Below are 16,196 nucleotides of genomic sequence, written 5' to 3'. Positions count from 1 at the left end.
AATTTGTCAATGTTAAATCTAAATGTTTAATCTAAATATGAAATATTACATATAAATCTAAATGTTTAATCTAAATGTTACATTTAAATACAAATGTTATATCTAAATTTAAATGCTAAAGGTTGAATCTAAAACGTAAAGCTTTTATTTTGGTACTCACGGTGAATTTACATATTAGCCAAATAGTTTTTAAGTCAAATTGAGAATTTTATTTTATTTTATTTTTTTTGTAATGGCGGCCATGGCCTAAAAATATGGGCCACCAATGGTAAATTTGCGCGTGATAAAATAAACAGCCACTTTTTGCAACATTTAGCTATAAACCACATTTAAAAAATTAAACAAAATTCGAAAAATATAACGTCAATGGGAAATCTAAATGTTAAATTGAAATCTAAATGTTAAATTGAAATCTAAATATTAAATTTAAATCTAAATGTCAAATAATAAATCTAAATATTACATTTAAATATAAATGTAAAATCTCAACATAAATGCTAAATGTTAAATCTAAAGGTTACTTTTAAATATAAAGGTTAAATCTAAATGCTAAATGTTGAAACTAAAACTTTGAGCTTTTATTTTGGTACTTAAGGTGAATTGGCATATTAGCTAAATATTTAGTTTCACTGGTGCCATTTAGATTTATCATTTAGATTTACATAAAATAAACTAATCAGCAACATTTGGCAATAAACCACATAAAAAAGATATATATGTATATATATATATATATATATATATATATATATATATATATATATATATATATATATATATATATATATAAATTCACATCAATGTGAAATTTAAATATGAATGCTAAATGTTGTAAATCTAAATGTTAAACGTTAAATCTAAATCTAAATGTGTTATGTTAATCTAAATATTAAACGATAAATCTAAATGGCACGGGTGAAACTAAATTTTTTGCTAATATGCCAATTCACCTTAGGTACCAAAATAAAAGCTCAAAGTTTTAGTTTCACCATTTAGCATTTAGATTTAGATTTAGATTTAATATCTATCTATCTATCTATCTATCTATCTATCTATCTATCTATCTATCTATCGTACACTCATAGTAATATTAATATTATTAATCATGACAATAAGCAAATATACATTTAATAATCTTTTTATCTTTTGTTGAACTCCAAACCTGAGTGAAAGTGATTGTGTTGTTTTATTTATATCCCAATATCTCCCGGAGAGGCGGGGTTTAATGTTTAGTGTAGAACCTAACGGAGCGGTGGAGGAACCGGGCCCTCGCGGTGTTCTCATTCACGTCCCTCCGTGTTGTCGCATGTTTGGTGACGTGCAATGCTCGCCCCGCTGTGAAGGGCCTGGAGGAGTTTCTCTTACGGTAACGGACGCCGTTCAAACCCGCCATCGATGCCTGTGTGAGCCGCTGTGTTGGTGCGGACCGGGACTGAGCCCATGAAGCACTTTATCCCGTGAACGAGGCGGAAAGTATTGCGGGACCGTGAGCGGGCAGCTCGCTGAAGCTAAAGCTAACCGTGCCAGCGAGGAAGTGGCGACAGAAAAAATGACATCTCGGAGGTGAGAAGAAGCTTTTTCTGCTCAACAAAGTCCGTCCTAACGGTACCAGGGTGGGGTAACTTTGATTCAAGTGTGTGCTAACGGTGAATAAAGTGTGTGTGGGCACACGGAAAGAGTAGAAAACGGCTATTAGCAGAGGTCTGCTGCTGGTAGTGTGATGGACTCACTGGGCTCCCTGCTAACTGATGACCACGTTAGGTCAGGGTTCCCCAAAACATTTATCAATCCATTACAAAATGATTCAAACTAAAATCACTTTACTGATCGTTTTATAAATAATCTTACACACGTTTCCACCTCAGACTCATCATTAGGAAATTATTTAATTTTGACAGGCAGTACTGGCTACTCAAGTCAAAGTATAGATACTTGAATAAAACATGACTGAGAAAAGTAATAGTGTTGAAGTTGCTCCCTTACTTGAGTAAAAGAAAAAAAGTACATGCTACTAAATGTACTTCACGTAAAGCAGAAATAAATGTGTATTATGAGTTTGTCAAACCACAGAAACATGTCATTTACAACTGAGCCAAAATTGAAAAATGAAAAATCCGCTAAATATATAAAGCTAGGTCTCAAAATCATGGCAAAACAAGCACTTCTCTCTGCTCTGAGACGCTGGGGGCGTGTCAGTTAGAGACGCTGGAACCACGCCCACGCGCGGGAAGGGCGCCGCCTCCGTGTACAGCCATTTTTAACTGCATTAAAAAAAAAAAAAAAATCCCATCGAAACTCGAATTGTTCTTTAAAAAGTCGGAGATTTTTTTTTTTTTTGGCAAAATTGCCCAGCCCTAATTTGTACTTTGTTAGTTTTCCCCTCTGAACTTTTATTTATTTAAATAGCTTCTCCGTGTACTGTACAAGGACGTAATCTACAGTAACAATGGAAGCTAGCGCTAGCAGCGTCATCGGATGAACCCCCATATTCGCTTCATATGTGCGTCTGAAGCGAATATAAAAGCGCCGCCTACCAGACTCTTTCTTTCCACTATCAACTATGGAGGACATCAGTAAAATCGCTGCTCTTTACCTTCTGTGGAAGCTGAAGCTGTCAAAACGTTTGACGGCAGCCTTCCTGGATCCACCAGGTAAACCAGCAACACATCCAACTGGGTGAGTTTCACTGTTTTCTTCAGGAGCTGCAACAAGTCCTTCCTGGTCTGGTCCTGGTAAGAAATACAAAACTGGCCGTGTCGTAAAGCTCCGTGTCGTGGAGCTCCGTGTCGTGGAGCTCTGCGCTGTGGTCACACACCGTTACCATTATTTTCTCCTCCAAGGTGAAATGGGTGAAAAGTGGACGTGCACTGTAACTTTTCCCACTCAACGTTCTTGAAGCCAAAATACAGCACTAGGGGTGTTTCCATCTTACAAATTTGATGTCATTTGGAGCCAAAGTCTGCACAGTAGGGTCTGGTGGGAGGAGCCCTGGTAACACGCCTCGCCCATTTAGCGTACTGCCCTGATGAGTTACGCAGCCCAGCTACACCAACAACATAAGTATCTTTCCCACTGGAAATTCTACCATCATCTTGTTCAGATGATCAGATCAGAGGTTAGTACTCATAGTAGGAGATCAATAAAGACAATAAACTGAACGGAAACGTTTAATGGTGACTCAGCTTTCCTTCACGACGTAACTGCTATTCACAAAGAGAGCTACGCCTGTCAATCATTGTCATTTATGATGTAAAATCCCATTTTTCAACTTCAAATAAGTTATTTAAAACAAAGTTCACAGAAAAATGAGGACTTGAACACAATGTATGGTGATAATAACTAATGATCACAGCAGAGTTTACATTTGGAAAACAATTATGTGATGAGTATTTTAACTTTAGAGTTTGACACACATCCCATCTATCATTGAGGAGGCGGGGTTTATGACCTATACTGCAGCCAATCAACAGGGGGAGCTCTAAAAATAAAAGCTTCACTTCCCTGTGAGCGTGCGTCGTCCATCCTTTTTACAGTTTATTGTGTTGACGGCCTGACGTCATTTTCAAAAAGGACTCTGATTGGCTTTCGCTCCTGAATGTTACATGAAACATTCACTGGAGTTCAATATATTCAATATCCCAGAGGAGACATGACTAGCTGACTGGTTAGCTGACTGGTTAGCTGACTGGTTAGCTGACTGGTTAGCTGACTGGTTAGCTGACTGGTTAGTTAGCTGCAAACTATCGTAGGAGATGCTATCCAGGACATGTGAGCGATTCATAAACCACCAAAGCTAATGCGCTGAATGTATTTATAGATTCAGCAGCAGGGTGGGGTTCATGCTAATGATGGCTCTGTGACGTAAGAGGGCGGGGCTCAATGAGCCTGTTTTATTCACACAGACTACTAGTTTGATTAAAAGCTGTCCTTACATTGTGACAGCTTTAGTAAATATGACAAAAAGTCACTTTTATAAGAGTTGCAGACTGCACCTTTAACATTTTTAAAAACTCCAAAATGATAACTATAAAACTAAGGAGTTTTAAAAAAAGCTGCCAAAAATGTGTGTTTTTTTTTTTTTTTTTAACATCATGACGTGATCTTCAAAAGTAAGGAGCTTTTTTAAAATGTAAGGAATAGAAAGTATAGATATTTGTTTAAAAAGTAAAGAGTAAAAGTAAAAATTTGCGGAAAAAAGTAAAGTACAGATACTAGAAAAAATCTACTCAAGTACAGTAACAAAGTATTTGTACTAGGGCAATTTAATCGATTCATCAAATTTGTAGATAAAAACAATTTTTATTTAGCAAATTTGAGTCCTTGTGGGTTACCGTAGCGATGTGAGCCCGCCCCCTCTTTGTTTACATGTGTTTACCCTTTGAGTAGCCAAATGTGTGCCATAGGCGTGTTTAATGTTTTATTCACACTATGCTGAGATGCTGAGGGAAGAGTTTATTTTTTTAATTGTAATGTTATAAAATCTGTAGTTCTAGGGTTTGTTAATCACAAAATTGAAGTTGCTGTTGCACATTTTCTTAAACCTGAGTTAAAGCTTGAAATTAATGAATGACGGAGCATCATTTACTTTTTAATTTGGGATTGTTCTATGAATTTTAACTCTTGAGGACAATCACAGCAATAAAGTTGCACTTTTGAAAATATATCTGATGTCTGCAGTCATTTTTAAGTGCATTAAAAAAAAAAGAAATCGAATTGAAACTTGAATTGTTCTTTAAAAATTTTAGTTATTTTTTAAATTTAAAATTCACCAAAGACTAATTGAATAAATACACTATTACAGAATAAATATTGCTGACGATCAGGTTAATTTAATCATGGCAACCAAAATTGGATGATTAAAATTTGATTAGTTGTGCAGCCCTACATACCCCCCTCACTAAATTGTTCATAGCTGAAAAAGTATTCATCCATTCTAAACATTTACAGTGTGAATATTGAATAATCACAGAAGAACAATTGAGACTAAAGAGCATAGACCCTTTGTTCTCTCTGGGTTTTAAAATAATGTTCTCTGTTATAAAGTATGCAGGCTAGCATTTACCGATTACTGTTGCATTGTGGGATTGGTGAAGACATGAGTCTGGGCTTTGGTGAGTGTTGAACCTTCTCTGTGTTGTTGGTCGTCCTCAGGTGGTTCCACCCCAACATCACTGGTGTGGAGGCTGAAAACCTGCTGCTGACTCGTGGAGTGGACGGGAGCTTCTTGGCCCGGCCCAGTAAAAGTAACCCTGGAGACTTCACTCTTTCAGTGAGGTGAGTGACCACAACACACACACACACACACACACACACACACACACTTGGGATGTAACGATTAATCGTAAGGCAGTTAAAAATCGATTCATAGGTATCACGGTTGATATCGATTTTCTGACAATTGAATCACAGTACTTTTTTTAACCAGCAGAGGGCGCTATCCGGAAGTGTTGGCGGTGGGCGGAGTCTGCTAATACTTTCTTTCTGGCCGCCTTCTACTCTTAAATATGTTAATAATGATTCATTCCCCCTTTAGCACTGAAAGAATATCTGTAATATTACTTGAATATCTGTAAAAGTCACGTTTTTCTATTAGCTCTGTCTGCTAGCATACTTCTCTTCTTCATTGCAAGATATCTGCATGCCAACCGACCACTGTGTTACCAGCGCCCTCTGCTGGTCCAAACAAATATGACGCAAATCAGTGTAATGACGTTTTTTTTTTTTTTAAAGTCCAATTGTTAAGGCACAAAATACATTTTCAGTTGCACTTTTAAAAGAAAAAGAACTATTATGCAGTTTTGAATTGTTTATTATAGAACCAGAATTTAAATTAATAAGCTTCATTTTCATTTGTATTATTCCTTTATTTATTTAATTCAAGATTTATTTTTAGTTAAATTGCTTTGTTTTGAATAATTTATCAAGGGATTCTTTTGACAATGAAAAATAAAAGGAAAATAATACAGTATTTTCTAGTTTTTTTTCCAAAAAAAAAAATTTGTCTACAGTCCCATTTTGTAAATGAAAAAATTGTGAGAGAATCGTATCGTGAACCCAGTATCGTGAATCGAATCGTATCGGGAGTTGAGTGAATCGTTATATCCCTAACACACACACACACACACACTCTTACTCTTACTTTCTACCACTGTTGTCAGGGTTCTCTCCATCACTGCTGAGCGTAGAAGCTCTTTACGTTGTAATTTTTCTCCCCTACTGAGTGGTGGCTCCTCCTACGCTCAGTTTTCAGCATCGTAGGGGGATTTTCTGTAGTTTTTTCCTTTTTTAATCAGTGCCGGTGTAATAATTGTTGCACATGGACACAAAATGGACTTCCAGGTGTGCACGGGTTATTTTAACTCCTTTTTAATCTGCATAACCCAGGAACGCATGCTTCAGCCGCACCTTCTGTTTAATTCAGGCGATTTTCTTGGATGTTCCCGTCTTTACCTGAGGACCCCTGCAGCCACTTAGCTGCCCCTAATGCTGCCTGTGTACATCATCCAATATAAACAGAGATTAAAAACCCAGCTTCACTTCACTAAATTTGACCCCAGAGAGTTATAAATTTCAGAACTTTCTGCACCGATGGCACACACCATGCAATCCCTCTGTGTTGTTAAAAGTTCCTGATGAGAACCCTGGTTGTTTCCTTTGTTCCTTTGCTGTAGCAGCTCAGTCTCATTGTGTCAGTGTGAGACAGATGGTTCTCTGAGGAGCTGAAAGCAGAGCAAATATTAGCCTTGGATTTATCAGGCAGACGCAGAGAGGACAGGAGTGACACAGTGACGTGTGTGTTCACACGTTCATCAGTGATCAGTCACAGACCACTGACCACTTCTGGTTCTGTTTTCAGCAACCCATTCTCTTCTGTCCTATTTATAACCTTATTAACAACCCACGTCAGACTCCTTCTGCTTTGTCTGTCTCATTATATCTTTAATCAGCTCAAACTGTGACTCAGCTTCATGAGCGGTCAGGATTTAGCTCAAGGTTTGTCCTTTTTCTCTCCAGAACATTATCACTCAAATCTTAGCAGATGCTGATGGGTAAAAAGGTTCTTAACTCATTATACTACACCAGTGGTTCTCACCCTTTTCAGCCCGTGACCCCCAAAAATAAGTTTCCATCTGTGATAACCACATTTATTTATTCATCTGAATAATATCCACTGTTATCCAGGAAGTTAAAAAATCCTCGTTTTAATCACAAATAAAATGGGTTCAAAGTGACCAAAAATCGACAGAACAGAACAATATTGGAACATTTAGTTTAAACTGGCAAAAAATGTGCATGAAAAATGGTGAATGTGGTTAAATTGGCAAAAAATATCATGAACTATGATGAAAAGAGGTTAAAAGTGACAATAATAGGTCAACATATGTGACATTAGGTGTAAAAGTGGTAGCAATTTGTTTATTAGTGATGAACATGTCTGGAAAGTGGAAAAATTTGTAGAAAAGTCATTAAAATGTGATGTAGAAGTGTCAGAAATGGGAGAAATGTAGTAAAAATACATTAAAAGGAACACAAATATCGTAATAAAAAGTGACACAAATAAGTTAAAATATTGTGAGTTTGGTGGAGTTGTAGAAAAAGGCCAAAAATGGGCTGAAATTGTTGAAAAAATGTTCTTGGTTTCTTTAAGGAATCTGGCGACCCACTCCCAGTGTTCCACGACCCCAAGGTTGAAAACCCCTGCACTATTTTATTTAGTCATTTATTTGATAGGGACAAGTGTGAACAATCGACATGTATTACACTACAACATTTATAGCCAAGGATAATTTACAATGTTCGTCCCTAGAAGGGCTTTTCAAATGCAAATAGAAAATACAGTAACATTAATTCTGACATTACACAAAAGAAGTGCATTTGAGTGCAATCTAAAAATGATTACACACTTAAAACGCACTTTAGTTAATTTTTAAAAGCCCCCAGATCTAAGTCCTGTTTCAGCTCAGGAGACATGGAGTTCCAGATTTTAATGCTGTGGACAGTAAAGGCTGACTGTCCAAAGGTTTTTTCTCTAAGGGGCACCTTCACATTTTCATTAGCAGCTCCTCGTGTGATGGAGCCCAGACATTGAAGTGGGACTATGATCCGTCTGAGAACACCAGGGGCTTGGTTGTACAAACATTTATACATTCATTTTAAATTACAAAATTGTATACAATTTTCAAAGTTAAGAAAGTTTACCTTCTGCAATACTCCACAATGGTGCGTTCTGACAGATGTTTTACCTAATAATTGTAATGCTCTGTTGTAAATCAGTGTTAAAGGCCTGATTGTTGTGGTAGTTGCCTGTGACCAGGAGGTTCAACCGTAACTCATGCATAAACACATTTTCCACATGAAATGATAAACAGTTCCGTATGATTCTAAAGCTGTACGAGTTTGCTTTGGTTGTTCTTGTGATATGTTTGATATGACTTTCAAATGATAAATGGGAGTCCAAGATTAGGCCCAGATATTTATCATCTTTGACCTGTGCATTGTCTTGACTATTAATGCTCAGATGTAGTTCTTCTGGGGGATGTGATCTGGAATCAAAACAAACTGACACCATCTTACTCACATTTAGGGTTAGTCCTGAGTTTTGAAACCATATTGACACAGACTTAAGGTGTTGCTGCAGCTGTGCAGTAATGGTTTCAACACTTTTACCACTCACATAGACAACTGCATCATCTGCATACATTTGGAAACCAGCACCCAGACAGATGTTTATTAAATCATTAATGTACAGTGTAAAGAGGAGAGGCCCAAGTATTGATCCCTGTGGGACACCTGTTTTTAATGTTGTGGAGGATGACTTTTCATTGTTAATTATTACACATTGTTGTCTACGTTCCAAATATCTCTTGAACCACTGTATTGTTGTTTTGTCAAAGTTCAACCTGGATAATTTCTGTAAAAGTACAGTATGATTCAATAGTTCAAAGGTCTTTTTTAAATCAAAAAAGAACGCTCCAACTATTTGGCCTTTGTCAATTTCCAGTTTAAGTTGTTCAATAAAAAAACAATTGGCTATTTCAGTCCAATATTGTGGCTGGAATCTGAATTGTAGAGGATGCAGTATCTCATTGAGCTGTAAGAAAGACATGAGCTGATTGGCTACAATCTGTTCCAGTACCTTGGAAAAGATTAGCAAAATGCTAATCTGTCTATAATTGCATGCTAGATCTGCCTTTCTGGATTTAAATATAGATATAACTTTTGATTGTTTCCAGTCATTTGGGAATTCTCCTTTTATAAAAGAGAGATTTACCAAATGAGTAAAAGTTTTGACCAATAATTCTTCATTTCTTTTTAGAAGGGACGTGTCAGGGTTGAAAAGATTTTTAGTGTGACTAATATTTATTTTTTCTATGACAGCTAGCACCTTTTGCTGAGTTGTGTGTTTGATTATTGGGTTGTTGATACTTTACCCTGGTATTCAAATCAAAGCAATCCCACAACTGAACCGATATGGCAAGCCCTTTTAACATTTAATAAGATATCTGAAATTCAATTGCAGATATCTGAAATTCAATTGCAGATATCTGAAATTCAATTGTTACATGTAAAAATGTAATTGCAGATATCATGAATTAGAATTGCCACATGTCAAAATGTAATTGCAGATATCTGCAATTACATTTTTACATGTAAGAATTGAATTGCAGATATCTGCAATTACATTTGAATGGAAGTCAATGGCACATTTTTACATGTAACAATTGAATTGCAGATATCTGAAATTCAATTGCAGATATCTGAAATTCAATTGCAGATATCTGCAATTCAATTTTGACATGTGGCAATTCTAATTCATGATATCTGCAATTACATTTTTACATGTAACAATTGTATTACAGATATCTGCAATTGAATTACAACATGTTCAAATAACATTGTAGATATCTACAATTAATATGGTAATTCGAACTACATATCCGAAATGACGTCATTGTCCCGCCCACATATCCGAAATTAACATGGTAATTTTGAGCACATATCCGAAATGACGTCATTGTCCTGCCCACATATCCGAAACTGCATTTCCACATGTTGTAATTCAATTGCAGATATCTGTAATATAATTGTTACATGTAAAAATGTAATTGCAGATATCTGTAATTCAGTTTCTACATGTCGAAGTGACATTTTGACATGTTGAAATATATTTGTTACGTGTGAAAATGGCTTTACAGATATCTTGAATTAACATTTCAACATGTCAAAATTACATTTGAACATGTTCAAATGTAATTTCCACTAGTGAAAACTAAATTGCTACATGTCCGCCAGACTTATTAAATGTTAAAAGGGCTTGCCATAGAACCGATGAAATAAAGTCATGATTAAGTGCCTGAGCGATACGCACAAGTGGGATTGCTTTCCTTTAGGTTTCACAATATTCTAAATTGTTTTCCACATTACTGATGGATTTCCTCTTGCCTCAGTAATTGTTGTGGTATAAAAATTGCTTTTAGCAAGTCTCAAATTTCAGATTTCTTTGGCTTTTATATAAAACCATGTCAGTGTTGAGCTTGCTTTAATTGGGTTTGGTCTCGCTGCTTCACAAGTTTATTAATGGATTCATTTATCCAGGATCTCTGTTTATTATTTTTCCTCTTTTTTAAGTATTTAGACTAGGGATGTAACGATTAATCCTAAGGCAGTTAAAAATCGATTCATAGGTATCACGATTCACATTGATACTGTGAAAATTGAATCGCAGTACTTTTTTTAACCAGAAGTGTTGGGGGTGGGCGGAATCTGCTAATACTTTCTTTCTGGCCGCCTTCTACTTTTAAACATGTTCATAAATGATTCCAAACCCCTTTAGCACCAAAGAATATCTGTAATATTACGTGAATATCTGTAAAAGTCACGTTTTTCTATTAGCTCTGTCTGCTAGCATAGCATCTCTTCTTCACTGCAAGATATCGGCATGCCAACCGACCACTGGGTTACCAGCGCCCTCTGCTGGTCCAAACAAATATCTGAATCTGACCTAAATACAGTAAAATTACTTTTTTTTTCTTTTTTTTTCAGTCCAGTTGTTAAGGCACAAAAATGCAGTTTTGCATTGTTTACTATAGAACCAGAATTTAAATTAATAGGCTTTTTCTTCATTTGTATTATTCCTTTATTTATTTCATTCAAGATTTATTTTTAGTCAATTTGCATTGTTTTGAATAGTTTATCAAGGGATTCTTTTGACAATGAAAAATAAAATGAAAGCAGTATAGTTTTTAATAGTTTTTTCCCCAAAAAAATTAAGGAATATTTTTCAATCATCATTTGTCTACAGTCCCATTTTGTAAAATAAATCGTGAGAGAATCGTATTGTGAACCCAGTATTGTGAATTGAATCATATTGGGAGTTGAGTGAATTGTTACATCCCTAATTTAGACCCAATTTTATCTATTTTATACATAATTTGCCTACAGCTACTGTCCACCTCATCCCACACCATGTTGGTCCAATTTAATTCTTTTAACTAAATGTCCAATTTGGGAATATCATTTCTAGGAATTATTAGTGAGTTATAGTTAGGCTTTTTGAGTTTTTCAAAGTGTTTTTTAGATAATTTTCTCACCATCAAAGTCATATAATGATCTGACAATCCAGTCTAGAAGTTATGACTTCAGAGTTTGTTCTTTTTTGTTTGCAAAAACTAAGTCAATCTGCATTTTACTAGATTTTGTAATGCTTGGAGCCCCTTTCACAAGCTGGGTATTATCAATTTGATAATCAACATTTTTAATTTTCTCTTTTTACTTTTGTTACACCAGTTAATGTTAAAATCTCTCATGATAATAATTTCTTATTTATGTGAGATGACTTTCAACAGTTTCTCTAATTGATTACAGAATTGCTCATCATTAGTTGATGGTGGGTTATAGAACAAGAATCAAGAAATGCATTCTGGGAGAGAGAAAAATCACATACAACACATAGCTACTCTATTTGGACATCAGTCAATTGTTACTACTATACATTTCAGAGAGCTGCACACATAAATTAGCACTCCTCCACCGTTCTTCATCTTTCTATATTTTCAAAAAACAACTTTAACCAGGAATGTCCAACAAACGAGTATTATTTTTACCATTAAGCCAGGATTCAGTGAGGCCTAAAAAGTGTAGGTTTGAGTTTAAGTGTCTTTATCTCATCATGTTTTGGTAATTCACTGTTTAAGTATGCCCCAAAGATTCCTTTTTGGCTTTTGGTCCCTGTCCCATATCATTTTTGCATGACTGACAGTGGAGACAATATGTTGCAATGGATATGACTGATTACTAGATTAATATATATTTATACGAACCATTATGAATGACAATTAAAGTACCTTTAATAACAAATTTTTATTTTTATTATTTTGAAATGAATTTATTTTATTATATATTTATTTCATATATGTGTGTAATTTTAATGTATTTTCTTAAAAAAGAAGTCTACTTAATGTAAAAAAACCCAACAACCAATCAATATTTAAATAAAGAAATTAAATATATTTTAAAAATTATCTTAACCCTGTCTCTCTTTTTTTTTTTGTATTTTTTAATATATGTTGACAAATAATGTATGTTGCATCCCGATATGTTTTTATTGGATCATATTTATACTGTATTTGTCATAATATATTTAGGATATATTCCGTCCTGTGTGCTGCTGTGTTTTCTGAATCCTGGCGTGTGGTGTTCCCTGCAGGAGAAATGGTGCCGTCACCCACATTAAGATCCAGAACACGGGGGATTACTACGACCTGTATGGAGGGGAGAAGTTTGCCACGCTGGCTGAGCTGGTTCAGTACTACATGGAGCATCACGGGCAACTCAAGGAGAAAAACGGAGACGTGATCGAACTCAAGTATCCCCTCAACTGTGCCGACCCCACGTCAGAGAGGTGAGGAACGCAGCTTTTCAAAGGCACTAAAAACACAAACTGGCTCTGAAATGCAATGAAAACAAATCACACTATAACTGTCTGTAATTCTAAGAAACTAAAGAAGCTAAAACTGTAGCTAACCCACATTCACAGCACACACACCAGGCCATTATGTTCAAAGAGGGAAAAGTCGACAACTCGCCAAACTCCTCCTTTTTCCACTGCCATGAGTCACAAAATAAACATAGATCTCTATAACAAGAGCCTATGTGAAACTACGGGCTGAGCTGAATCCACTGATATACAGGTCAGGTATGTTACGTACCAAAACAACACCAACGCCACTAAACCAGAAAATACACATCGGAAAAAGTCAGCAATGATGACGAATAGTGTCTTTGTCATTTCTGATCAAAAGTTGCTCCAATGTGCATAAAACTCCAGATTGTGTTGTCAGATAGATACCACAATTACACACATCTGAGCATTTCTCAGCTGAGAAATTCGTTCAATTGGTGCTTGTGCATAAAATGACCGGTCTTTCCTTTACCCAGCTCTGATTGGTCAGGGCTAAAGCCCCTCCCATAGTGTTTGATAGCATCAATTTCTACATGCTCTGAGCTTTACAAGGCAGTGTCAATCATTTTGATTGGTCAAAGCGTTGCTAAATTGAACAGTTGTACCAAAGTGGGCTTCTGCCTGAACTTTTTTGTACAAAAACATGTGTATCTTTGGCTTAATGTTTATTATTATCACCAAACTTGCTGCAGTTAATGTCCATACATTAGCTAAATTATTTCTGCTTTTATAGCCTTCTATAGTGAGAATTGGTTTTATATTTAATGTAAATCTCTAGTTTATTTTTGGGCAGACTAAAAATTCCTGTATTTAAAATATGATTTATTGTAACTCAGTATCATATATTTCCAAAATTTCACATGATCTGTAACTACTAAGGGTCCTGCTAAAATCTGAACAAAAATTAAAGGTTTAAGGGGCGGGGCATATGTGTCAAAGTCAATATTTCCACTGGAACTTAAGCTTGGGAATTTTGGCATTATTAAAAAAAGAATATAAACTTTTCATGTTAATTAGTTATTGAAATGAAGCAGAAACTGGAAGTAATTTTAAATCACTGTATCATCTAAACATAAATATTGGCATCATGCAACATAGTACACTTTAACAATTATAACATTTCAACACATTTTTTTAGAAGTCAAAATTTACAGTTATTCAAGTAGAGTTTCATTGAATTTGTCACAAATTCAATGAAACTCTACAATATTTGCAGAGTTTACATTTTTCCAATGCTTGTATAACATCTTGAAAGTCATTTTTACTCTCAAATTGTTGAGAGAAACCTAATTTTTCTAAAATTCTGCTCAATTCTGAAATCATTTGAGAAAATGTCCCCAAATTAAATGAATATAGTCACTACATAGCACTTTTTGCTTGGATATACCACATAGTTTTATAACATTTATACATGGAAATGCAAAGTAGCACTAATGTGGAAATAGTTTGATTCCCAACCCGTGTGGCCCACTTCAGATCAAATTTAACTGTATTTGGCCCCTGAGCTAAAACAGTCTACTGTCTACTCCTTGGATCTAAAGCCACAAGATGTGATATTTGTGCGTTTACAGATGGTTCCATGGACACCTGTCGGGCCGAGAGGCCGAGAAGCTTCTGACGGAGAAAGGAAAGAACGGCAGCTTCCTGGTCAGGGAGAGCCAGAGCCACCCGGGGGACTTTGTCCTGTCCGTACGCACCGGAGACGACAAGACGGACACTAGCGATGGCAAACCTAAAGTCACCCACGTCATGATCCGCTGCCAGGTACAGTAGGGGCAGAAACCAGCAGGCTGTCAGAGCGACGGGAACTTACAGGCAGGGTTGGGCTCAATTATAATTGTAACCACGTAATTGATAATTAATTACAATTATAGCGTAATTATAATTGTAATTTTAAAAATCTGTTGCTGTCCTAATCATAGTTAAATTGTAATTGACTTTGTAATTGTAATTGCCATGGAAATTCTATAAAAACTGTCAATAATCATTTAATGCAAAACTGGTGAACCATGTTACAGCTCTATGTACAGTTAGTAAAATATGTTTCATATCAAGCTTTGGGGAGTGGTGGCCTAGTGGTTAAGGAGGGTTGCCGGTTCAAGCCTCACCTGGGCCGTCACTGTGGGATGTTGAGCAAGTCCCTTAACCCCGAACTGCTCCCCAGGCGCCGCAAAATGGCTGCCCACTGCTCCTCAGGGATGGGTTAAATGCAGAGGACGAATTCCATTAATGTACTAACATTACATGGCCAATTAAAGGCGAAAGCCCCGATTTAATTAATAAGCTTTCCCACATTTTATTATTTAAAAAGATATAAATTTAGGGAAATACTGACAAAGGCTCAGACGCCCACACCAAAAGATACTAAAACCTATATCTTAATTGATTAGGAAGCCTAACAAGGTAATCAATAGATAGATAGATAGAAATAAATCAGATGATAGATATTAGTTTTTAGTGTATTTTACAGCTGATATAAGACCCGTTAGCTAACAGGAAGCTAACACAAGAGGAAGGTTAACTGTTATTAGGTTATTTATTTCAGGGTCAGTAATTGTAATTGAACTTTAGTAATTGAGAACGTAATTGACTTTCTTAGGATAAAAAGTAATCGTAGTTGGAGAAAAGCTGGTCACTGTAATTGTAATCGAATTGTAATTCAACATGGGTAATTGGAAATGTAATTGTGACTGAAAAATTGAACTGACCCCAACCCTGCTGATGAGCATATAATTTTGATCAATGATATGACAATGTTCCTATTAAATAAAGATAATTAAAACTTTCTAATTAGTGGCTAAGGGGCGGGGCATGATGTTAAGCGAGCTAATCAGATTAAACCTCTGGTGAGAAAAACTAGACTAAAACTATCAATAATTCTAATAAACCGATTCAGACGAAAACTAATTACATTTTAATCATAAGATAAATTTAGATTTAATTTTTCCCACTTCAGGATTTTAAGTTAAATAACATTGATTGGCTTTTTCATTCACAGAAGAGTAGAAGAAAATAATGTTGCTGGTGAGGTGAGCAGCCATAAGTATTACCAACACAAAAAAGTTGAATAAATAACTAAATTATCTGTGCAGCAAAGAGAAGAAGCTAAGTGTGGATTTATTGGTTATTACATGTAATATCTGCATGTTTTCATCATTTCAAAACTGGCTCTCATGTAGGGATGGGTATGGTTAAGAACTTTGGTTCAATATTGATAAAAATGCTTCAATGTCGA

The 16,196-nt window shown here is 35.6% G+C and overlaps 1 protein-coding gene across 1 annotated transcript in view; it reads left to right on the top strand.

Annotated features, from left to right (window-relative positions):
- The first annotated feature begins 1,287 nt into the window (after positions 1-1,287).
- Positions 1,288-16,196, top strand: part of ptpn11a (protein tyrosine phosphatase non-receptor type 11a) — a 30,017-nt gene continuing 15,108 nt past the window's right edge. The window contains exons 1-4 of the mRNA XM_028462874.1: positions 1,288-1,563; positions 5,152-5,274; positions 12,707-12,901; positions 14,533-14,725. Coding sequence (XP_028318675.1) covers positions 1,550-1,563; positions 5,152-5,274; positions 12,707-12,901; positions 14,533-14,725 — 525 coding nt within the window. The 5' untranslated portion in view covers positions 1,288-1,549. The remainder of the gene's footprint in view (positions 1,564-5,151; positions 5,275-12,706; positions 12,902-14,532; positions 14,726-16,196) is intronic.

The sequence above is a fragment of the Gouania willdenowi genome, chromosome 12 (genome assembly GCF_900634775.1).
Source record: "Gouania willdenowi chromosome 12, fGouWil2.1, whole genome shotgun sequence".
Classification (NCBI taxonomy): domain Eukaryota; kingdom Metazoa; phylum Chordata; class Actinopteri; order Blenniiformes; family Gobiesocidae; genus Gouania; species Gouania willdenowi.
Note: the sequence above shows the minus strand (reverse complement) of the source record. Positions and strands in the feature narration are given on the sequence as shown.